Below are 26,965 nucleotides of genomic sequence, written 5' to 3'. Positions count from 1 at the left end.
TTAAATCCACTGAAGGCATCAAGTGTAACTATGTTTGACAATGTTAAGAGAAGGGTTAACTTAGCTCCCCTTTCCAATTACCTTCTTTTTGTACATTCTACTTTACATGTTATCACCCCCCCCCCATTAGAATGTACACTCCTTGAGAGTAGGAGCTATTTTTATTTTTTTCCCTACTGCATTTGGGGGTGGGCGTGGGGGGGGGGGGAGAGGGGTTGTCCCAGGCACTTAGCACAATTCCTAGCACAAAACAGGTAGTTGATAAATTCTTGTTGACCAACTACCTGAAAAAGGTATTTTTTTTAATTCTTTTTTTTTTTTTTAGTGAGGCAATGGGGGTTAAGTGACTTGCCCAGGGTCACACAGCTAGTAAGTGTCAAGTGTCTGAGGCCGGATTTGAACTCAGGTACTCCTGACTCCAGGGCCGGTGCTCTATCCACTGTGCCACCTAGCTGCCCCAAAAAGGTATTTTTTTTAAACTAAGCTTATACTTTTTGACAAATTTGTATAAACAAATGCATAGAACAATGGTTGTTTTCCCCCAAAACTGACATCTTATGAGTGCTACAAAATTTTCATTTTGTAAAAAGAATAAAAGAGCAAAAGAAAAAAAACACCCAATTTATTAGTGCCAGTGAATGTTCATGGACAAGTAACAGAAACTAAGCTACTTTGGGTAGCAGGCTACATCACAGAGTATCAAAATAACATTTCTTCTAAGTGAAACAGCACAATTCCTTGTAACTGAGTCTGTAGGGATTAAAAGTCCCCATTGTTAATCCATGAAACCATCAATGAAAAGGTGCTATGTCTAAACAGGCTTCCAGTATAACTTGGCATGGAAGGTAGAGCAATCCAAACACACAACACGTCAACCCCTTGCAGCATTCTCTCATACATACATCCACACATAGGCATATACAATAACATCACATATGGTCTAAAGCACAGAGTTCCATCTAAAATAACATTTCTATGTCAAAAGCAGGCCTTCATATTTACATCAGATGCTCTGGTCATGGAAATGAGTTTACTTGGAAATCATAGTGTTAACATTAAAATGTTCAACTTGTCAAAATTATTTATCAAATCAAAGATGTATCTACAGAAAGATCTATTTGATCATGTGCAAGATTTCTAAGGCCATTAGAAGTCCTTGTTCCACAGGACCAGTGCTGCCAACACAAGAATCTACTGATAACAATGAACAAGTCTTTAGTCTTCAAATGAAGCCAGCCAGGCATTGGGAGACATTCATGAACTGCAGGTTGTTGGCTCAAAGGTCTAAAACTTGAAACAAACAAACAAAAAAATGTTCATGGGATAGCACCATAGAAATTCTCTTTCAGCAATAGATCATTTTGCCGCCAAAAAATTTCTTTACTCACTCCCAGGGTGGGGGAAAAATCTTACAATTGGTCCAGAAGCTACCATTTGGTTGCCACTCAGTGTCATTTCTGGTTAGCTAAACCAAATACAACAATGTCAACAGCAATTTTCCACAAAATGTTCCAAAGGAAGAGGCAAGCAGTGGTGAGGACATCTTTATTAGCTGCTGTTTGAGAGTAGCCAGCTTGAAGAATCTTGCTCCCAAGGCTTAATTATTTCCTGTTGTGTTCTGAAGACATCACATGGCTTCCTGGATTTCAGGTGGGCAAGAAGAAAATACCTTCACATAGAAGTGACCTTACCTAGAAACTAAGCACTTTGGGAACTGACAGCAACCATGCTTGTAGAATATTAGCAATGATGATTATACAATAGAAGTTTTAGGAAATGTGAAAATGTCAGCTAAGTAAATTGGTGCGAAGATTGGTTAAATTTCAAATATGTTAAGCTGGAATAAAAATTAAACCAATGAAGCTGACACATTCCAGTTTCAAAACACTGAAGAAATGAATTTTTACCACTTACAGACCACCCTCACAAGACCTCCTTGTGGCAAATCATATCATGTATCTGGTTGGCAGGTTTACACTGTATCCTGGATAAAAAGCCAAAGCAATTGAAATAAGATACAAGTATAGTACTTCAGGTTGTGTGCGACTGGTAGTAATTTTATTTTGTTTGTTTGCTTGTTTTCCCCTCCTGGATACCAAACAACTGTTAGAAAGAAGAAGTCTGCAGGGTCACTTTTCCTGAATGGAACTGAATCAGTTGCCAGGCATTCATGACAATAGTCAAGCTATTTAAAAATGCTCTTCTAGTCTTCTTGGAAGCATGCAATGCCCTTCCACAAGCTTTGCAGATATCATCAAGCAAGGAGCCCAACCATTGCCGTCAAGTTTAATCCTTTGGGCTACCCAAATGCTTCAATTTGGGAACAGAAATAATTCTGGTTTGGGAGGTTTGTGTTGATTCAAGCTAATTATAGAAAACTTTTGTGCTAATAACTTCAGAAGAAAAAGAATGCTTCTCCCCATCAAGCTCAGTCCTTTTCTTTTGGACATGGAGGTTTTGGCATTATTTTTTGGTATGAGTGATAGTTGAGTATTTTCTGCTTTTGTATCGTATATGGAATCCTTTCTTGTTGATTGTATCATCGGTGTGGAAATAAATTAAAATAGCATCCCCTGATGAATAGATTTCTTCAGGTGGCTGGAAATTAAAAAACAAAAAATACAGGTTGTTTGGGGTTTTTTTTCATAACGAGACTGATGCTCAAGATTAAAAAAACAAAACAAAACAAAAAACAAGTCCTTACCAATTGTAATTTGACTCAGAGCAATGGAGTTATTTCCTAAGAAATAACTACATTCTAAGATGGTTTTGTACAATGGAATGGACTCCAACATAAACTAGTGGCATTACATAGGCTTTTGCTTTTGAAAGTTGAATCCATATGCCAAGAGGCAAACTGTATGAAGTCATTCTAAATATTCTACTTGGTTAAGGCATAATGTATTGATGACAGCCAAGTGTTGCAATGTACAGAGCACTGGGCCTGGAGTCAGGAAGACCCAGATTGAAATCCAGCTCTAGCTCCTTACAAGCTGTGTGACTCTGGGAGAGTCATATAACCTCTACTTGTTTCCTCATTAGTAAAATGTGGATAATCATAGTACCAAATCCATGGCATCATTGTGAAGATCAAATTAAATAACACTAGGGCAGCTAGGTGGCGCAGTGGATAGAGCACCGGCCCTGGAGTCAGGAGGACCTGAGTTCAAATCCGACCTCAGACACTTAACACTTACTAGCTGTGTGACCCTAGGTAAGTCACTTAACCCCAATTGCCTCATCAAAAAAACAAAACAAAAAAATGAAACAACACTTCACAAATGATTGATTTGCATAGTACCTGAAATATAAGGGATATTTAATAAATGTTTTTCCCCTTCTCTTCCTTTCTCTTATAGCTTATACCAATAGCATAATACTACCAAATTGTATTTACCTCTTCTTTTGTGTTGAGGTTAGGTGACTTCATGATCCTCCTGCTGTCTACCCCCAGATTTCATATATATGCATATTTTATCACCCACTGGTTTTCTCTATTTTTAATAGCTATAAAAGGAAGTTGCAGTTCATAATATTCAAATGCTTCATTTTAGAGATGAAGAAACTGAGCTCCAAAAATCTGTGATTTGCCCAAGATTATAAAGGTAGTGGAAGACCCAGAGCTCTTGACTCCCAAACTAGTTTTTTTGTTTTTTTTTCTCATTCAAAAAAATCAAACTTCAAGGATTTCAGTTTGATCCTCAATGTGGCCAAGTTGATATTCCTTAGGCAGTTTGATTCTATCCTCATAATAACAGAAGTTGATAGATACTAGAAAATTTGTAGGAATATCTTTTGAATAAAAATATACATTCCCACAGGGGTATTAAAGGGCAGTGGATCATAGGATCAAGGCATATCAGACTTGGAAGGGCACTTAGAGATCATGTAGTAAATTGTTCTCATTTTCCAGATGAGGTCACTGCTGGCCTGTTGAAGGGCCATGGCATGAACCAGGAGAAGAGCTCTAGTCTTGGAATTCAGAGACCTGAGATCAAGTCTCAGCTTTGATGTCTCAGGAAAGACTTTTAACCTTCCTAACCTTGTTTTTTACTTATATAAAATGGAGATAATAATACTTATGTAGTCTAACTGATGAAACTGCTGTGAGGGGACAAAAACAAAAACAAACCTTTGTAAACCATAAAACATTAAAGAGATGTGAACTATTAGGTAATAATTATGACCATTTCCATGATTTATCAGAAGGGGTAATTGAGACCCATAGTATAAGATGAATCACCTAAGGTCAGCTAGTTTGATAATGGTGATGACGACAAACATAACAGAACATAGTGCTTTAAGGTTAACAACATGTTGGGGGGGGGCAGCTAGTTGGTGCAGTGGATAAAGCACTGGCCCTGTATTCAGGAGGACCTGAGTTCAAATCCAGCCTCAGACACTTGACACTTACTAGCTGTGTGATCCTGGACAAGTCACTTAATGCTCATTGCCCCAGAAGAAGAAGAAGAAAAAAAAGGTTAACAACATGTTTTACATCTTTTTTCTCATTTGACGCTCACAACAAACCTGGGATGGTTCCCCCATTTTATAGATGAGGAAACAAAGTTCAAGTGTCTTGCCTAGGATCATACATCTTTCAATCACAGTTCTTCCTGATTCAAGTCCACCATTCTTAATTTCCAATATAGGCTGTAATTGTCTTTGAAATAGCTAACCCAATTTTTCATATTTAAAAAAGGTCCAGAGCAAGAGATTTGTTTGAACTTTTTTTCAGTATTCAAGGATATCAAAGCTCTTCTTCTGTAGAACATCTATAGTTATGTGGATAATATACATTTTGAGGAGGAGGATATAGACTAAATATTAGTTCTGTTTAGGGCTTCACAACAAAAGAGATTACTCCTCATCTTTTTCAATACTCTCTGAAAGATTCCTGAAGAAAAGCTGAGTCTTCCCCTGAGGCCAAATGCATATAGGAAGTAGGATCAGGCTGAAGCTTCTTGAAATTTTTCTACCATTACTAGTAAGTGGAAATGAATTTGCGGTTAATTCTATGGTCTCTAAAAGGTTTCCTTCATCCTCTTTTCTACTTTTTTTCTGAAATCCAGTTAAAAATTTAAGAAATGCTTCCAAAATGAAGTAATTATATGTGTATAATCCTTTTTTAAAACCTTAAAGTGCTTCCATTGAATATTTTAAATAAATTACTAACCCCAACATTAAAATCGTGATATGTTTAAATTAAAATTATTGTATAAATATTCAACACGATACTAGATATAATTTTTTTAACTAACAAAAAATAACCATTAAAAATCAAACACCATACTTGAGTTAATTACTTTATTGATCAGAGATTTCTGTAATATTTCCTTCACCAAATATAGACTACTCATCAGCCCTAAATGGAATGATGTCATGAATTACTGTGGCCAAAATACTTCATCAACATACATTTTTATAAGTCTCTTTAAACTCAGCTAAGCTGGTCTTTAGATAACGGCTACTTAGTCTGTGAGAGGCTTATGCTCAAAGATTTTCCATCTTGGGAAAGCCTGCTGTAACTTTATGTCTACTGTACTAGTTTCAAAGAATGCAGGGTCACCTCTATATCAAGTTAAGACATCAGAATAGTACTTCAGCATGGAAGTATAATAAAACACAAGTCTATCTGACCTTTTCCTTATTTTCAAAGATCACCTAAACTTATTTTTGAGCTTAAAAAAAGTGGTCTTTGATCTGCTTCCCTTTATCTCTTTTTATTCCATGCACTAGCTTATTTCCACTTTAGATCTCATATAGACACTAGATAGGTTTAAAAGTCTCTTTCAGGATTCCTCAAAATTGAATAAAAAGTCAATATAAAGACAGATGTTTGGGGGAAGAATTTTAATGTTTTTTTCTTTAAACTTTCTTGTTTTAATCAACTTCACCTTCAATTAGGACATTTGATCAGTTGGCTTACTTCCCGGGAAGAATAAAACATAAAAGTTTGCATTACTTTATAAAACACAAAGTAAGTAAAATAAAAAGGGGGCAATTAGACAGTTTCCACCATCACTACAATAATTCCATCCATGCAATACTTACACCTGAGCCACAGAATCGACCAAGATTTCGAGCTGTCGTGTCATGACCATCAAAGAGCTGGACATAATCATAGCCACAGTCTGCTTCTTCTTCAACCTCAAAAGTCTGGAAACTTAATTCAACTGAAGATCCTCGTTCTGACATTAGCAGCCACTCACAACGGACTTGGACTGGGTAATTGTTATCACCAAACTGAGCATGAGAGTACAGATCTCTTGGATTGGATTCAGCTTTCAGACGACCACCACATTCTGCCTCAAGGAGGGGAAAAGGACGGAATTAGTATTAGTAATTCATGGCACATTTTCTATCAGCAGGTTGGTTTCTAAATGTTTATTGGTGTTGAAATGACCACTTAGATGAAGAGCTCAAGTGTCATATCTGGTATCTCCATCTATGCAAATCCTAAGAGAAGGACAAAATTATTCTCCACTCACCTGTATCCCTATTCCTTGTTCCCTTACCAATAAAAATGAATGAGAGTTTGCATATGCAAAAAGTGAGAAATTGGGGGAATTTTTTTTTAAGTGAGGCAATTGGGGTTAAGTGACTTGCCTAGGGTCACACAGCTAGTAAGTGTTAAGTGTCTGAGACCAGATTAAGTAGGCACTGGACTTTACTAAATAAGTGTTATGACCTTTGTGAATACAAATATTAGAAAATGAAAGAGCTATACTAATACCAGTGACAAATTCATTGTAGTAAATGGCTGACCCATTCATTACTCAAAGTATCAGAAACAAAAAAAAATGCATTAAATGTGTAGTGCTTCTTGCTAGTGGTACATCTAGGTTTATACTTAATGATATTGTTTTTATGAATTTGCTTGTGAAAATCATCTTCCAAGTCACAGAAATTTTAGGGCTGAGCATTTTACCTCAATGTGTGTGTGTGTGTGTGTGTGTGTGTGTAAATTTATGAGGAAGACAGTGCTGCTAGAACCACCTCCCCTTTCATATACACACAAACACGCTCCAACCTGCCCCCCCACCCTTATTCTTGCCTTACAGCTCACCTCATACTACTCCTAGGGATCAAGGAACATAGCCACATTTTTTAAAAACTCTAGAGTATAACATAGGCATATAAAAAAGGGAATGGAGGTGATATAAACTCCACTTGTGACTTTGGAGTGGATCGCAGAATCTCAGAATTTCAAAGTTGGAAAGGTCCTCAGTAGACATCTAATCCAACCTATATCTCACTTAAATTCTCCACTATGATATATTTGACTAATGATCATCTAGCCTCTACTTGAAGGCCTCCAGTGAGAGATTTTCTTGAAGCAGTCCATTCTATTTTTGGACAGCTCTCATCATAGAGAAATTTGTTGTTGTTGTTGTGTTTCTCTTGACATCAAGCCAACATTTGCCTCTTAGAAACTCTCCCCACCCCCCTTACTCCCTTCTGGCTCTTCTTTTTGGTGCAAGTTGAATTAGTGGAATCTCTCATTACATGACATCCCTTAAAAACCTGACTACAGATACAGATACCATGCCCTGCATGATTCATCTCTTTTCCAGATGAAACATCTCTAGTTCCTTCACTATGCTCAGTAATGTTTCCACATTACAGGGTCCCAGATTGAGCTCCTCAAATAATGGGGCTGAGTGGATACTTCCCCCGACTGCTGGGATTGAAGAGAGTGCTCTCAAGGCAAATGAGTACCACAGCAGGAAGATATATTTAGGATCCCCCAGGGAGATCACCAGGAAAAGGTGCAAGAAATATTTCCCTTAATCTCTACAAACTAATAATCACTGTCATTGTAAATAGGGCCTCTTTGATCATATGTTTTCTTTCTTTTCACTAATTAATACTGTAATGCACCTCAAAGACACATGAATGATAGTGGAAAATTACACATAAGAATATTATTTGATCATCCACCATCAAAACAAATTATGGCTTAAAAATAATTCTTTGTAATTATAAATTATGGTGGAGGAGTTTGATTTAAATATAATCTTCAAGGCAAACATAAGTATTATCAAAATGCTGCTACACTGAGGCTCTTGAGAATACATGAAGCTCATTAATAGCTATGGTTTGGTTTTCTACCTCATACAAATTCATATTAGCTTTAGCAAATGAGCAGAGCAACAGTGTTTTGTGATTTCTGTGCAACTCCAGAAAACTCAAGATACTAAATGGGTTTGGGAAACATATTATCAACTCTGGCCATTTAAGGGTCCTTCCCTCTATCATAATAATTTAAAGGGCCCTAATGGATTAGTCACTAGAAAGAAACATTACACTTAAGGAAGAGTTGTTCAGGAAATTGTATGAGTGACTTGTTGGAGAATATACACAGAAGAAGACAGGTCAGCCTCTACAATGGTTTTTTGAAAACTCTAACATCAAGGCTCTTTTTTCTTATAATTAACACATAACTATAACTCTAAGGAGTCAAGACAAGAGAATCAACAAATCTCTGAATTGGAAGGTAGGTCAGAAACCTGTACTTCTACCTGTACCTGTACCCTCTATCCACATCATTACTGACAAAGAGCCATCCAGTCACTCCCTACCTTCAGTGAATGGAAAGTCACTGTCTTCTCAGTCAGTCCATTCCATACTTGGAATAGTTTGGAAGTTCTCTTTTTATTTTGTTCTAATTTTCACTATGCCTAAATTTGCCTCTCTGTAATGTCTTCCCTCTGCTTCTAGTTTTGTTTTAATTTTCTACATGACAAATTTTCAAGTGTTTGACAATAGCTAGCAAGTCCCCTCCCCCATCTCCAAAGGCTTTTCTTCCATAGAGTAAATAATCTCAGTTCCTTCAAGTGATCTTTGTTCATCATGACCTTCAGATCCTTTAAATAACTGGTTTCAATACCATGGATTAAAAATGTCTTTCCTAAGATACAGTGCTCAGAACAGGGCAGGAAACATCACAGATCCACTGGGGTCACTTTTATATACTGGATGCATGCATAGGCAATTTCAAGGAATTGTACTGATATTCAGAATATGGGGTAATTGGGGATAATGTCCAAAGTTACCTGATATATCACCATAAACAAATGGACCAGATCTTCATTTGCTTATTAATAGAAAGCTAAGACTTAAAGAACTAACTACTTGACAATAAAAACTAAATGTAATATTTGAAAAAATTACCAATGAAATTATTATAACTTCTGCCAATGTTTTCTTTTTTCTGTATGTTCTATACTTAGTAAGCATTTTCTCATTTCTTTTCCAAGGTTAACTGCTCCATCTGTGATTTGAAACTTGTTACCTCCTTGTTTTTAGACAATGAATGTTGTTTGATTAATTATATCACTTCTCCCTCGTTTCTTCAATCTGTCCTTCTCCACTGGTTTCTTTTTCTTAGAGGTAACCTAATTTCTCCAGATGTCCTTACTAAGCATTTCTGTCATATCAGATATTCTCTGACCTATCCCTGAAGTTTAATTTAATGTAAATCTTAGACTCGCCTTTGTGAAATTTTAACTTCTTGGCTTTAGTCTAGTGTTTGAACTTGTCAAAATTATTTTAAAACTGGGTTCTTTCACATTCTATTAGCTATCCAAAATCTTTCTTTCTCTTCATCTGATTGAGTAATAACAAAGTTGGATAGAGAAAAATTGTGTCACATTGTATTGCAAAGTTTCCTAGAAGTTAATATAGAACCACTAAGCAACATTATTTAGGGTGGGTTAGTACAACATTCATGAACCTATCTTGTATTAATATCATTAATTCAATTCAATTAGATAGCATGTATCAAGATCCTAGGGCAGCTAGATGCGCAGTGAATAGGGCCTGGCATCGGGAAGATTCATCTTCCTGAGTTGAAATATGGCTTCAGACACTTACTAGCCGTGTGATCCTGGGCAAGTCACTTAATCCTGTTTGCCTCAATTTCATCATCTGTAAAAATGAGCTAGAAAAGGAAATGGTAAAACTATTCCTATATCTTTGCCAAGGAAACCTCAAATTAGCTCACTCAGGCATGACTGAAGCAACAAATTAAGATCCTACTTTGCTCAAGGAATTATGCAAGCCACTGTGGCTCTAAAGACAAAAACAAAAGAGCCCCTCCCATCAGCCTTTTTCCATGATACTATCAGGGGAGACTTTTAAAAACTGTTTCAGTGAAATCAAGTTACAGTATAGCTATAACACTGCCTTGATTTATTAACCTTGCAACCTTAAAAATGACAAAATTTGGTTAGATCAGCATAAATTGTTCCTGTTCAAGACAATTTACTTCCTACTGGTTATTATATATTTAAAAAAAATAATCACACACAATGTAATAATTTGCGTGGCAATTTTTTTCAGTTATGAAACCAAGCTTTTTGTTCCATATTTTGAGATCTACTTTCTTTGTTTGTTAAATCAGGAACATCTGGTGCTCCTATGTCTTCTCCATATTACCAAAATGGAAATGCTATCTATTGATAGGGAATCAAATTATATCAGCAAACTCCTTTGTCACACTGGTATATAATCTGTCTAGGTCTTCAGATTTAAATTTTCCTAATGTGAATAATATCACATATCCTCTGCACCTATCTTGGTCTACACATCCTTTATAATTTTCTGACTAGTCTTTCTGGCACCTGGCTTGAGGTATTAGGAGAAAATTAGGGGTTCAATGTCTCTTTCCAATCTCAACCCTCTGTTAAAATATGCCATTCCCCCCCACCCCACTGCGCCCAGTGATGGGCCTCAACATCCTTTCTTCTTGTTCCAACCATAAATTGTCTTTTATAACTATAATCTGTCCACTTCTTCGCTATCATCATTGGAGTTACTGCATATTTTAAACTACTTACTAGCCACAAAACTCAGAAAATAACCACAAGAATTCACACAGAAGATCACAGTGTAAACACAGACATATGTCTGCATCATGCATGCATGTATACTCTGGCAAAACCCAGCATAGAATAGGAAAAAGAGAAAACATAAAGAGACTGAGAAGCATATGAAAGCTCTGAGTTTGCTAGAATACTGTGAGTCATGTATTTATCCTGCGAAGTAATCATTTGGTTTATTACTGTTAATTCTCCAAACATCAGCTATATCCACATGATATAGGACCTTTCTTTTTGCCATGACAAGGAGGCAGAATCTGACCAGGGTTGGCAATGAAGAGGAGGAAGAGGTGGCAGGAGCAGGAAGGAGCAAGTATGACATGGGGAAAAAAATCTTAGGTTTCAGTTTCTCAGAGAGCAAGTGTGACAAATAGGCAGAAATAGCATAAAATACAGTTAAGCAGATATTCCATCAAATTACTATGGGATAAAATGGTGGGTCACTTATCCAATAGCAATAAAAAAAAAAACATTAGAAGTAATCAATTCCCCAAATAGCCCAGGTAATGAACCATACATACTGGGAAATAGCAGGAGGGAAGTGTCCCAGCCAGGTACAGAATGGTAAGTGAGGAAAAGTGACAGTAGAAGGAATTAATGTCTTTATTCTTGAGTTCCTTCAGGTGATTGGCTATTAGTCTTCAGAGAGGGAATGAATGGAAAAGTAATGGGGGGCAGCTAGATGGCGCAGTGGATAGAGCACCGGCCCTGGAGTCAGGAGTACCTGAGTTCAAATACGGCCTCAGACACTTAACACTTACTAGCTGTGTGACCCTGGGCAAGTCACTTAACCCCAATTGCCTCACTAAAAAAAAAAAAAAAGTAATGGGAGTGCTTGCTAACTGGCATTTGCTAGCTCTTAAAATGAGTTGCTTATTTGGGTAGTCTGAGTCTAAGCACCTGAACTGTGTCCCTGGAACTCTTGGATTCCAGATATGCCACTAGACTTTTTGAGTATGGTTATGTTTGGGAATAATTGCAGCTGGCACAAGTACAAAATACTTGCATTAATATATTTGATTTTTATTGCTTTGGCTTGTGTGGTAATGACCACAATACTCCACACAAGGAAGCCATGCTTACATGAATAACTTCCATTAAGGTAAATTTAAGTCACTGCAACAGGATGAAAGAAAACCATAATTTTCTAATAGGTAGGGGCGAATCCAAGAAACTATTTGAATAAATACACATACCATGCTCTTATAATAATATGGTAGAAACAATATCAATTTGGGTTAGTCTTATTTTACAAGATCAAATAGGCCATCCTCAAGATTTGTCTCCTTAAGAGGACTAAGGCTTGAACCACTGGAAAAGCTTTCCTGTTTTCTGAAACGCAAAGAGTACAAGGAGCTGGTGATCCTGATGTTTGACAGTGCACTCAATGCCTTGTTCAATTTCTTTCTGACCCAAGGTTGTTTCCCCAGTAAATGAAGACATAGAAGGAATGTTGTCTGTTTTTAGTAAGTTAAATACTTTTCAATCCTATTGCACTTAAATTTACTTTTTTCTTGGAATTATATGGTAGATCCATGGTTCATTACTTTTCTAAACTAGAGGCTGAATCACTGGACAGCATGAGCTAAATAAAGCAAGCCTAGAACAACTGAGAACAGCACAGTTACCCACAAACGAAGCAGATCTAGGAGATAAAGACTGTGCACTCTCTGAGGAGGTTAGCATTTCCCCACAGCACCCTCCAGTGTTAGGGGATCTAAATAACTTCCAGGGTCACCACAGCCAAGTCATCATAACAGAACAGATTCAAGCAAGTACCTGCTAGTGGTTATAATTAAAACAGAAAAAAAATTTGCTTTGAGATCTTCAATGGCCATGTGCCAGATACGTTTAATATACTACTCACCATACTTCACTTCAAAATATAGAATCATAAGCAAATCTGTAAACACAAATTAAAATATTGTACATTTCCAGTCATGAAGAAAAGAAGAAAGATACCCTTCATATATAAGATAGGAAGGAAGATACCTTACATATATAATATGTAAGCAGTAGTGTTTCTAAACCAACTGTTTATTTCCAAATATTTATCAGTTGCCAGAAGGCCTTTTGGAAAATACAATGAAATGGAAAATGAAGATGAATGGAAGTAGTAACATGACAAGAATAAAGGCCTGAGGTAGTTTTGCTTTTAATTGGGAAAGGATATGCTTGTTAATTATGTTGCATAATATTAAAATGCTGAATAAATGCTATAAGTTGGTCTTTAAAAGCTTTTTTAGGGAACATCTTAACCAGAACCAAATACAAAAAAAGTTCATTCTTTTTTTTTAAAAAAGTCTGTAATGCAGTATTGTTTTTAAGAGACATTTGATAAAGCATAGATTTATGCTAGAAGAAACCTCAGTGCTCGAGACCTTTTTTTTGAGTGATTTTGTTCTCATTCCTTGTGCTAATATATGCTCAATTTTCTCAGCTGTACAGGTTGTTCTAATGAAAAATATAGTTTTTTTTTTTCTTAAAGGGTTTTCTGGTTTTTAAATAGATCGTTTACCACCTTATTCATGGTTTTTTCTGGTTTTTAGGGACTGAAAAAAAGTTATTTTTATTTAAATGTAGATTTGGAAGCTGGACTGGTTATTAGAGAAGGAAAATTACAATAAATAATACTGTTTCCCTAGTCACAGAATTTTATAGAAAAAAATAATACTACCACAGCTTGCATTGAATGCTTTTCTTTCTTGCTTTCTTGCTTTTTTGAGGCAATTGAATCCTCTTCTTAATAACCTGATCTCCAAGGCTTACCAAGTAGGAAAGGTAGGTGGATGGAATTCCCAAGTTGATCTCTAGAAGAGATTTCAGGTTCTCATCTTTTTCAAAGGAATTAAGACAAGGTTGGTCCTGAAACAAGTCACTATCCTGCTATTAATCTTTTGTATTTAACATTCTACAGAAAATTATATAAGTGCATAACATAACTACTTCTGTAACCAATTAAAATTACTTGGATATAAGCTCATCTTCCATAGGCTAACCTAAAGCATCTTCAGTAGAAGTCAAGTAGAAGGGAGGATGACAGGGATAATTTGTACCTCATCATACTTTGACTTGATTTTTATTTCTTCTACTAAATCTCTACATTTTTGAAATATTGATCCATACAGCTCAGAAAGCCTGAATATTAATTTAGTATGGTGTCATTTCTTAAATTTTCTTAAATTCAATGAATGATTCAGTTAACTAATTTATTAAATTTTATGGGTAGATATGGGAAACAGGGTTGTATATGATGATATGGTTCTATACCAGTTTATTTGTTAGATTTTGATGAATACTTTGAGCTCCAAATTAATAGTGTGAGAATTTATCATCCTTTAGTTTATGAAAGATATCTAGCTTATGATGGCTATAATAATTCTAGTGATCAAGTCATGTTATGTTGTTATTATCTTCATTCTTTTCATTTTGTTTGATGACATTAAGATCGAAATTGTCTTGGGATATCACTATCCCTTTGTTATATTTATTATCCTTAAAAAATTGCACACGTGGCCAAAATTAGTGCTCCTGTAGTTTAATAAAAGTATCATGGTATAAGGTCATCTTCTATATGCTCACTGAAAGCATCCTCTATCCAAGTATTGTAGCAGATGTGATGAGAGGGATGTTGTGTACCTCATCCTTTTCCCAGATGAATTTGATTCCTTCTGCTTAGTCTCTGAATTTTCAAAGCTTTTTGTTCATGAGGCTTGGAGATTATGTACACTTGTTATGGCAACATCTGTTTAAGAGTTTGTCCTTATGTTTTTGTGGATCAACATTATATCTGGGTCAGTGTGGGCAACAGCAGCCTGTGATTATGCTCAAGCTCCAAAACAGTTTATTGGTGGAGTTCTCAAGGAGATTTGTCATCTGCCAGTCCAGGAAAAATAGAGAGCTTCTAAAGTAAAATCCTGGACAAAAGGTTGTATCTTGCTAGGTATTTGACATGTCCTATTTTTTTTTTCAGTTTAAACTACAGGTTTCTTGTTTGTTTATTTTCCCCATGTCTTGGAAATTTTGCAGGGTAGGGGACTGCTTTTTGTTTTGTTTTGTTTTTACCATTTCCTTACATAATACGTACTGAACACCAGCCAGAACTCCTTAAAGATAATCCTTCTATGGTTTTTTATAGTGATGATCTGGCTGGAATTGCTATCATAATTCCCTGCATCTTTCATCAAATTCACATAACACACACATATTTGATGCTTCTTTTTTAAAAATATTGTTTACTTAGGTAATGTCACTCCCTTCTATTCTACCCTTGCCAAAGCTATCCATTCAGAGATAAACCACCTTTATTTATAGTAGAACCAGTGATATGTCTCCATTTTCAGCCTCTACTAATGCTCCATGACATGAAATATTTTTTTGCCAAAAATATTTCTGTAAATTCTGACCTGTTTAGCATGTGTTCTCAGAATGTCCATCAATTCTTTTACTTTTTTGTTAATGAAGTTTTAATCTTTCATGATAATACTAAATATCAAATAAAATAATTTTAAATACCATTAAAAAAAGCTTAAACTGATATTGGGCCTTGTTTCATTAATATTATATGGGTTTTACTTAGGATATTTGACAAATTCATAATGGTCAATTTTATAGGAAAGTTTATATAATGTTGGTATTGAATAGGGGTTAATTGTTTTAAATGTGTTCTTCCCACTGAGTTTTTATTTTGAGATGTTCCTAAGATTCAACACACTGAACCACAACATTCTCTTGGACAACTTTAGAATTAACGCAGATAGTTTGAAGTAGTGCCTTAATCCACTGATTTAGTTTGACCTCTTCATCCAAGCTTCAGTCTTCTAGTCTTCTTTATGATAAGAATTTTGCACTTAAAGAATCTAAGTGTATTAGGGTGTCATTAGAGAAAGATTGCATGAGAACAAAATTGAAAGATTCTATTATTAACACTGTTTGTTTGGTAGAACCATACTGCTTGATATCATCCATGAACATCGTGCCATTAATAGGAGGTTTTGCTTTAACTTACTCTCTAATTTGGAAGTTATAAGCAGTTCTTTTTAGAAAAGACAATGATGAAATTAAGGCTAGGCAGAACCATAATGAGCTTAAATTGTGTCCCTAAAAAGTCATATTTTTGTTCTTGATATTATTGTATTATTGCTGTGTTTTGAAATAGAGAGAAGCTTTCCATGTAGACATCTAATAATCTAGTGTTATCTCCATGCTGGAAACATGTATGTATAAATATATACATATATTTATACATGTATGTGTGGTTGTGTGTGTGTTTATACAATACTAGAGTAGGCCATGAGTTCACAACTGAATCAAAGGCCTTGTGATAATCTCCATAGACAGTATTAATAATACTATAACTTTAGTCAGCTTGTTCAATAAGTAGCAAGGAGATTAATAGTTACTCTTTTAATCACTGGGACTTTTGGACACCTACTTTTTGCTCTAAAGCCAACATGTTTTGTTGTCAGTATTTATAAATATTTTAGATGATGTAAGCTGTAATAGCTTGTACAGAGTATATAAACTTGTAATTGGAGTATATCTGGAGGGGATGCTAGTGTTATTTTCTTTTTTGTAAGAGACATATGATGCCTTGTTTTTTTTTAAATAAAAGTATTTTATTATTTGCCAGTTACATGTAGAGATAGTTTTCAACATTTGTTTATATAAGATTTCCACTTTCAAATTTTTCTCCCTCCCTACTCTCCCTCCCCACCTCTCCTAGACAGCACAAATCCAGAACAAAAAAGAAACTGTGGAATATGGATGCTGATTAGACCATACTATTTCTTTTGTTTTTGGTGCTGTTGTTTTTCTGTTTTTCTGTTTTTTTCATTTTTTCTCTGATTCTTCTCTTATAACATGACTAATGCAGAAAGATGTTTAATGTTATTATGATGCCTTGTTTTAAGAAAGATAGAATCAGGCTCAGGTGGAACAAGAAGCTAGGAAGGCACTTTACTAGTACTTTGTAAGCCACTGCTAATTATTTGAACAAACAAATATGGATCTTAGCCAGACTCAATACTTTTCAGTTTTGCAAAGAAATTATAAAATAGAAAAAAAAGATTAAATAATTTTGCAAAATAGCTTCATTTGTATATGAACAGTTTTAAATAAGAAAAGAAATAACTTATTTGTTGAAAATTGGAAAGACAGTCTGAAGAAGCACAGTATCAGATATGCAAACACACACACACAAAAAGATGTTGAAGATTGTAGAGGTCCACAATATTATAGTCAATCATTTCATTTACATTGTTTTATAACTAAAGAGGGTAAAATTTTTAAAAATGAGAAATTATACATATTAACTGAGATATGATTTTGAAAAGACAATTTGTTTCAAAATGGAAATTGGGGAAGTTCTCTTTCAAATGAAAGTTTAGTCACTGAGAATCAAGATACTATCATTTAAGCCACTGAAGGAAAAGAAATCTGAGAAGATAAAGGAGACTGAAAAGCTACTTTGTGTAAGCCAGAGCAGTCAGCTGACAGAAGGCTTCAGCTAAGTGATTCTTTTTCCTGGGGAGTGAGAATTGATTTTACTATCCACGAACTTTTGGCATCACCTAGGCACTGGAAAGAGAAGCTTCTTATAAGTGTCTTTTGCTGTCTGATGCTACCTCTAGTTTGATTGCGAAGAAAAAGCATAAATTATAATACAGTTCTTTGCAGCTGTTTTTTATCCTGGTGAGTTGGCTAGGTTTATTTTTCTTGATATCCTTTGACCATTTCTCAATTGGGGAATGACTTGGATTCTTATAAATTTGATTTGGTTCCCTATATATTTTAGAAATGAGGCCTTTATCAGAAATACTGGCCATAAAAATTGTTTCCCAGATTTCTGTATCCCTTCTAATTTTGGATGTATTGCTTCTGTTTGTACAAATACTTTTTAATTTAATGTAATCAAAATCATCCATTTTGCATTTCATAATATTCTCTATCTCTTCTTTGGTCATAAACTGTTATCTTTTCCAAAGTTCTGAAAGGTAGATTATTCCTTCCTCTCCTAATTTACCTATGGTATCACCTCTTGTGTCTGAATCATGTGCCTCTTTTGACCTTATTTTAGTATGAGGTGTAAGATGTTGGTATATGCCTAATTTCTGCCATACTATCTTCCAGTTTTCCCAGAAGTTTTTGTCAAATACTGAGTTCCTATCCCAGAAGCTGGAGTCTTTGGGTTTATCAAACACTACATTACCAATGTCATTTACTACTGTGTCTCCTGTGCCTAGCCTATTCCATTGATCCTCCACTTTATTTCTTAGCCAGTACCATATAGTTTTGATGACTGCTGCTTTATAGTAAAGCTCCAGATTTGGTACAGCTACCCCACCCTCCTGTGCATTTCTTTTTCATTATTTCCCTTGATATTCTTGACTTTTTGTTTTTCCAGATAAATTTTGTTATTATTTTTTTCTAGCTATATAAAATAATTTTTAGGTAGTCTGATTGGTATGGCACTAAATAAGTAAATTAATTTAGGTAGAATTGTCATTTTTACTGTATTAGCTCTGCCTATCCATGAGCAATTGATATCTTTCCAATTATTTAGATCTGATTTTATTTGTGTGAAAAGTGTTTGGTAGTTGTTTTCATAGGGTTCCTGGGTTTGTCTTGGCAAGTAGACTCCCAAGTATTTTATATTGTCTACCATTATTTTAAATGGAATTTCTATTTCTATCTCTTGCTGCTGGACTTTGTTGGTCATGTATAGAAATGCTGATGATTTATGTGGATTTATTTTATATCCTGCTACTTTGCTAAAGTTGTTAATAGTTTCCAGTAATTTTTGAGTTGATTCTCTAGGATTCTCTAAGTATACCATCATATCATCTGCAAAGAGTGATAGTTTTGTTTCCTCCTTGCCTATTCTAATTCCTTTAATTCCTTTTTCTACTCTGATTGGTAACACTAAAATTGCTAGTACAATATTAAATAATAGAGGTGATAATGGACATCCCTGTTTCACCCCGATCTAATTGGGAAGGCCTCTAACTTATCTCCATTATATATAAGGCTTGTTGGTGGTTTTAGGTAGATACTGTTTATTATTTTAAGGAAAGCTCCACCTATTCCTAAACTCTCTTGTGTTTTTATTAGGAATGGGTGCTATATTTTGTCAAACGCTTTCTCTGCATCTATTGAGATAATTATATGATTTTGGTTAGTTTTCTTATTGATGTGGTTGATTATGTTAATAGTTTTCCTAATATTGAACCAGACCTGCATTCCTGGCATAAATTCCACCTTTTCATAGTGTATTATTATCCTAGTGATCACTTGCTATAATCTCCTTGCTAATATCGTATTTAGGATTTTAGCATCAATATTCATTAGGGAAATTGGTCTATAATTTGCTTTCTCTGTTTTTGCTCTTCCTGGTTTTGGTATCACCATCATATTTGTGTCATAAAACAAATTTGGTAGAGCTCCTTTTTCACCTATTTTTCCAAATAATTTGCATAAAATTGAAATTGATTGTTCTTTAAATGTTTGGTAGAATTCACCTATAAACCCATCTAGCTCTAGAGATTTTTTCTTAGGGAGTTCATTAATGGCTTGTTCAATTTCTTTTTCTAATATAGCCTTATTTAAGGATTTTATTTCCTCTTCAGTTAACCTGGGCAGTTTGGTTTTTTGTAAATATTTATCCATTTCATTTAGATTGTCAAATTTATTGGCATACAGTTGGGCAAAATAATTCCTAATTATTGAGTTAATTTCTACTTCATTGGTGGTAACATCACCCCTTTCATTTTTGATACTGGTAATTTGGTTTTCTTCTTTTTTAAATCAAGTTAACCAATATTTTTATCTATTTTATTTTTTTTCATAAAACCAGCTCTAAGTTTTATTGATAAATTCTATAGTTTTCTTGCTTTCAAATTTATTAATTTCTCCTTTAATTTTCAGGATCTCTGGTTTAGTATCTAATTGGGGATTTCTAATTTGTTCTTTTTCTAGCTTTTTAAGTAACATGCCCAATTCATTGATCTCCTCTTTTTCTTCTCACCAATACAATGGTACAACAAAGTTCCAGGGGACTCATGATGGAAAAGGTTCTCCAAATCTAGTAAAAAAAAAAAAAAGAACTGTGGAATATGGATGCAGATTGAACCATACTATTTCTTTTGCTTTTGGTGCTGTTGTTTTTCTATTTTGAGGTTTTTCCTTATTGCTCTGATTCTTCTTTTATAGCATGACTGATGCAGAAATATGTTTAATGTTGTTATATATATAATATTATATATAAATATATACATACATACATACATACATATATACATACATATATACATACATATATATACATATATATATAAAACCTATGTTGAATTGCCTGCTGTCTAGGGGAGGGGAAAAAATTGAAATTGGAAATCTTATATAAACAAATGCTGAAAACTATCTCTACATGTAACTAGAAAATAATAAAATACTTTTATTAAAAAAAAAACATTTGGGGCCATCTCCAGTTATCCTGATATCTATCTTGCCACTGGCCCAGATGACTCTGGAGGAGAGAGTGAGGTCAGTGACTTTCTTTGCACAGGCCTCACTCACTTAAATCCAATTAACTGCAAGTCATGACATCTCCCCAATGTCATGGTTCTCTTCAAGAAGAAAGGACAAACAACAACAACAACAATAAGTGCTTTAGAAATATCTCATTTTATCCTTACAACAACACTGGAAGAAAAGTGTTATTATCCCCATTTTGGAGATGAAGAAACTGAGGCAGGTAGAAATTAAGTGATCTGCCAAAGGTCACATTGCTAGAAAGTGACTGAGACAGTATTTGAACTCAGGTCCACCTACCCTCAGGCTTAGTACTACATTCATTGTAACACCTAGAGGAACCACATTAAACAGAATGTCAATTTTGATGTAATATCAGCTCCCTTCAAATGTACCACAGGAAATAATGAATATGAGAAATTCAGAAGAAATATGAGATTTGTAAGAATGGATATAGTATAATGTCAGATATTACTGACATATAGTTTCTCTTGAACTGTTTGTATATAGTTATTTCCATATTATCTCTTCATCAGACTATGGACTCCTTGAGAGCAACTTTTAACCCTTTTCTATATCCTCAAACTCTTAGAACAGTGCCTCAGACATAGTATTGTATAATAAGTGCTTGTTGACATTTTCCTCCCTCTCTTGCCTTCTTCCCTCCCTTTGTGTCCTTCCTTTCCTTTCCTTTCCTTTCCTTTCCTTTCCTTTCCTTTCCTTTCCTTTCCTTTCCTTTCCTTTCCTTTCCTTTCCTTTCCTTTCCTTTCCTTTCCTTTCCTTTCCTTTCCTTTCCTTTCCTTTGCTTTCCTTCCTTCCTTCCTTCCTTCCTTCCTTCCTTCCTTCCTTCCTTCCTTCCTTCCTTCCTTCCTTCCTTCCTTCCTTCCCTCCTTCCTTCCTTCCTTCCTTCCTTCCTTCCTTCCTTCCTTCCTTCCTTCCTTCCTTCCTTCCTTCCTTCCTTCCTTCCTCATACTTTACTATAAGGAATGACTTTCTGGAAAAGGAGAGGAAGACTGTTAGAAAAAAATGATGATGAAAAAACAAGACACATCAAGTTGAAATATTTTTCACTGATACAGAGGGATATAAAGAGAAGCAGGAGAAAACCCCATATTTAATTATTATAATAATTCAACAAAAAGAACACTAAAATAAAGTGGAAAGTTAATCATAATGACCGGTCTCAGCCTCAGAGAAAAAATGAGGAAGCACCTTCTTCCTTGAAGCAGAAAGTTTGGTGATTATAGGTGTGACCAAAATTGCCTATGATGTTTAATAAAGGTAGTTACTATGCCAGTTGGTTCTTCTCACCTCTTTTCCTTTATTCCAAGAGAGGGCTGATTTGAGGTGTGTGGTAGGGAATATCCAGAAGTTAGTATGATATAAACACAAAGGGTATCAATAAGGCTAATAAAAAAGCAAACATAGTCAAGCTACTCTCAGTAAGTATCATCCGAAAAATAATTTTGACCCCTTTGATACTACATGTTAAGTTTAAGAAAATACTTCTTTAGAATTACTCTAGGGGCAGCTAGGTGGCGTAGTGGATAGAGCACCGGCACTGGAGTCAGGAGTACCTGAGTTCAAATCTGGCCTCAGACACTTAACACTTACTAGCTGTGTGACTCTGGGCAAGTCACTTAACCCCAATTGCCTTACTAAAAAAAATTTTTTTAATTAAAAAAAAATAATTATTCTATAAGAGCGATAATTTGACAAATGAGGACTTTGAGGTTCAAAGAAACAGCATGATATGCCTGCCTCTGGTCACACAGTTAGCTAGTAGACTCTCAAAACAGGGATTCTGAGCTAAGCCTTTTCATCTAACTCAATCCACTGGTCTTTCTAGCCTACATGTTTTAGGGTTTTGCTTTGTTTTTTCTCCCTTTGGAGTAACATTTTATAATAATAGTTAAAATTGTTTAAATTATCTGGCCACTAGGGGTCACTAAGTGACTTTAGCAGAAATCTAACATTCACTGCAATTCTCTTAAAAAAGAATAAAGGAAAGGTGAGTTTTCTAAGTAGCTTAAAAGAAATTTCAAGACAGATTCTCCATATAATCATTTTGATTCCTTAATATATAGTAGTACTTGATTTTGTTAATTCAAACTTATTATAGAAAAGGAAACAAGTACAACTAATGAGGCAAAGGATGGTATTTCATCTCAAAACAGTAAAAAATAATCAAGGGAGAAACATTCAGAACTAGACTTTTAATAACCCATGAATCAAAGTAAGAGTGAGCCGATGTAATGGTTTATGTTGATTCCCAGAATAACCAAACTTGGAGGGGTCTTGGAGTTCATCTAGTGCACAAAACCCTCATTTTACACATGACAAAATGAAGGCCCTAGGCCATACAGCTGGTAACTTAAAGGTCTAGTATTCAAACAGGAGTCTTCTGAATCACTCCACCATGCCATATTATGCCAAAATTATTTAGTAAACATGTATTCTATGTTTTTAAAAATCATCCGTTTAATGACAATCCTGATCAAACCAATAAACTTGAAATGTTTGAAGCTACATTGTTCAATGATCATTCTCTTGATACATCCTGTATTATGAAAACAGTTTCTACATATCCGGTTGTAGCAGTAAATGATTTGGGCTACTGACAGAAATCTTGAAGAGTTCAGAAAATGGTTTACTCTCTTCTGAACAGAGATTTTATTTGCTATCTTTTAAGAATTTTTTTTTTCAACCAAATAAATACATCCCCATAACATTAGAGAGGAGTCCCCTTATCTCTACCCAAGACAACTTGGTTTGCTGACCTGTAGAATGCCGAGCTTGGAAGCCTTTTCTTTGTACTGATGCATCAGAAACAAAGCGAAGGAACATTTTATTTCCAGTTGCCACCAGGGGATCTGGCATCTTGTTGCCACACAGGCGACCCAGAATTGGTGATTTTTCCGTTTCCCCATCAAACACTTCCAAGTGATCATAAGCGCATTCCTGATGTTGTTCGATCTCAAACTCATTGAAAGCCTGTAAAAAAAAAATAGGGGAAAAAACCTTCTAAATTAGAAGAGGAATAAAAAATGCATTATTTCTTCTGAACAAAAAATAAATATCATGTTTCAAAGAGAGGAGGGTGGTCTAAATTAATAAGTTTTTGTAATATAACCCTACACTGAAGTCCTACTCTGATGCTTCCCCGGGGGTGACTTAAAGGCCAAATCCTGGAAAATCTTGCCAAGTGTGAAAAGAAAAGGCATATATAGATAGACTACACATTTGTCTTATGAACACGAGTTTAATTACATCCATAGAGGCTCCTCACCAGGTTGTCTCCAGAATAATGAAATGTTAACCTACAACAACTGACAAAGACAGTCTACACCTGTTTGTTTAAAAAACCCTTCATAACTTGGTCCCAACCTATCTTTCCAGCCTTGTTACACATTACTCCCCTTTTTGCTTTCTTGTTGCTTCTCTTTTTGTTTTTTTGCAGGGTAATGAGGTTTAAGTGACTTGCCCAGGGTCACACAGCTAGTGAGTGTCAAGTGTCTGAGACTGGATTTAAACTCAGTTCCTCCTGAATTACAGGGCTGGTGCTTTATCCACTGCACCATCTGGTTGCCCTTTCTTGTCACTTCTCACAAGTTAAAATATCTCCCATCTCTGTACCTTTGTAATGGATATTTTCCATGCTTTCAATACACTCCCTCCCTCCCTCAGCCCCAGATAACCCCTTACTAACTTTAGGAATCAGCATAATGAACACTTACTATATTTTAACGAGGTTAAAAATTGGATTTTAAATAGGGGGGGGGGGTCCATGAACTTTTTTAAATATTTTTTTTTGCTAATTCTATTCCAATATGACTCTTTTCCTTTGTGATCTCAATTTTTGTTTATCTAGTTTAAAACATTATTCTGAAAAAAAAATGTCCATAGGCTGCACATACATACATGTCAAGAACTCTTGTTCTAAATAACCTTCACAAAAACCTTAACATCTGATCTCTTGAACTGAATGACTTTTTGCCTTGTATTTATTTTCCAATTTCTCCTGTGTATGTTTCTATATGTCTGTCTAGTTTCCCCTATCAAATGTAATCTCTTTGAGAGCAATGTTTCATTTCCGGGTTTGTATCCTCAGCCCCTTCCATAGTGCCTGGAATAGAGAAGATGCTTAATAAATGCTTGTTGGTTAATTGACTGATTACTGAGCAGAAAGGGAATCTGAGCTACATGAGTGCAAAGAATATTCACTGAAATGGACTCATGGATCCTTGAAGTATTAAATCACCAAAATGGAAAAAAAAAACTAATATATTGTCTTTTTTCCAGATACTAGTATATGAACAGGCAACTGTGTGAAACACATACACACAGAGAATGAGGTTGACATGTGAAATTGACAGAATTTACAGAAAAATATGTTACGATATGTTAGAAATTATAGGAAAAAATAGGTTAGTTACATGTCAGGGATGAGGGATACCAGAAATACAGACTAATACAGAACGAGCTGAAAAATCTGGTGATTATGATCTGCATTACTATGCTACACACTTCATTGTGGTAGCAAAATGTATCAGAAAGTCACAATGACTTTGGTGGTTGATCCCAACCACCAAATTTTTCCGTTGGTCTGGTTCTGTTGTCACTGTATACGGACAGGTATCTGTAATACCTGACCATATGCCAATCTCTAGAGAGAAATTAACAAAAGGTCATAGGATCTTGGCTTTATAACTTAGAATTCAGTGCATCCATTCCTCTCATTTGACAAATGAAGTAACTGAGGTGTGGGGAAATTAGGTGACTTGTCTGCAGAGCTAATCAAATAGCTAGTGTTTGAGACTGGGTTTGAAAGCAGGTTTTACTGCTATTCACAGTAACTGGCTTGGATTAGATCAAGCATATTTGGCTACATGTAAAGTTCAATTTCTTCCCCATGAGGGTCATTCAACACTGGAAGAGGCTGTCTAATTTGCACAGGATCAACATGATTTACTGTCACGGATGGTTTTGGATGCCATTATGACCCATTGATTCCTAAATTTCAATTCTTCTTTCTGAATCTGGAGAAATTATAATCCCCTAATTCAAAGAAGAAGCAACTGGGGGAAAGAGAGGCTCACGGATTTTGCAAAGGACTTGCATTGAGTACATGTCAGAATTCAGATCAGAACTCACAAGCCCTGCATTTCTCGCCTGTTGATTAGCTCACTCAACTCCAAAAGAATGATATAAAGAGCCATTTCTCTCCCCTAATGAAATGCAGGGTCTCTGGAATGAATCATAACATCAGTTTAACAGTGCATAGCAACACAGCACAACATTGTAGGTCAAGCTGGCAAGCGAGGTGGCAGGCAGATATTTGGTATGGATCCAACTGGCCCCAGATTTTTATCAAATTACTAATGGAATCAGACCAAATTTACAAGAGCATAATCAGATGAGATTCCTTTAACAAACTGAATTCAAAGAATATAAATAAACTCATATTCCCATAGGTACCAGTGGATTTTTATTCTGCAAAAAGAGAAGACTTTTTAAATTCTGACACCAAAATTAGGAGTTGCCCCCACTCCTCAACTAGCCTCACCTAATGTTGTACCACACACATACAAATGCATTGCCCATGCACCATAAACATATTGTTACTCTTTGAATGTTAGCCATTGCCACATGCCAATATGTTGAAGGCAAACACAAAGAGAGGGAGAAAATGAAGAGCAGAGTTTTGCAAGATTCAATTAAAAGGTCAAATTTCATTCTGTCCAAAAGCAATCCCTTCCAGGGCACAGATGAGCAAGCAAAAAGTAACCAGAGCCAAAGTGTCCATGGATTAGACTATTTATTACAAGCTTGCCAGGGACCAAGAGGTTAAAAGGACCCATAAGGGAATCCCATTAGGGTTCAAAACAGGTAGCAAGATTGAATAGAAATTCCTTCCAGGCTTGTCCTTAGGGTGCTCTTCCATTAAATAAAATAATAATATATCAGTTTATTACAAACCACATCTTGAACCAAGAATCCTTTCACCCAAATGATGGAAAATGTCACTGGATCTGGGTGGTGGGAGCCTAATCAACTGTGACTCTCACCAAATATTACTGGATATTGTAATCATTTACACAGGAAAAAAAATCAGGGGTGGGAATGAAGAGGGACAATTTGAGCATAGTCCAATTGTTGTCAAATTCACTGGGCAGTAGAAAACCCATTCCTGTACCCAGAGACAAGCTAGCCCCATGCCTAGAATACTTTCCCTACTGACTTTGACCTCTAGGAAATGCTTGCTCCCTCTTTAAGGCTCAGAACAAATGTCACCTCCTAAACAAGGACCTTCCTAATCCTTCTAGTTGTTGTGTTTCCTTGGCCCTGAAATTATTTTGCATCTCTTTTGTACATATTGCTTTTTCATTATAGAATGTAAGCTCTTTCAGGGGAGTGAGTCCTACATCTCCGTGTCTGTACCCCTCAGAGCCAGCACAGTGCCTAGCATATATTGAAATACACTTGCTGAACTGAGTGCATATAGACTTAGTTTAGTCTCACATCCTTTCCCCCTTCCATCTCTAAATGCC

At 35.4% G+C, this 26,965-nt stretch overlaps 1 protein-coding gene across 2 annotated transcripts in view; it reads right to left on the bottom strand.

Annotated features, from left to right (window-relative positions):
* Positions 1 to 473: 473 nt before the first annotated feature.
* Positions 474 to 26,965, bottom strand: part of TLL1 (tolloid like 1) — a 277,598-nt gene continuing 251,106 nt past the window's right edge. For both annotated transcript variants that reach the window (XM_043971079.1, XM_043971080.1), the window contains 3 exons: positions 23,195 to 23,408; positions 6,055 to 6,305; positions 474 to 2,598 (listed from right to left, as the gene is read on the bottom strand). In XM_043971079.1, coding sequence (XP_043827014.1) covers positions 2,464 to 2,598; positions 6,055 to 6,305; positions 23,195 to 23,408 — 600 coding nt within the window. In that variant the 3' untranslated portion in view covers positions 474 to 2,463. The remainder of the gene's footprint in view (positions 2,599 to 6,054; positions 6,306 to 23,194; positions 23,409 to 26,965) is intronic.

The sequence above is a fragment of the Dromiciops gliroides genome, chromosome 6 (assembly GCF_019393635.1).
Source record: "Dromiciops gliroides isolate mDroGli1 chromosome 6, mDroGli1.pri, whole genome shotgun sequence".
NCBI lineage: Eukaryota > Metazoa > Chordata > Mammalia > Microbiotheria > Microbiotheriidae > Dromiciops > Dromiciops gliroides.
Note: the sequence above shows the minus strand (reverse complement) of the source record. Positions and strands in the feature narration are given on the sequence as shown.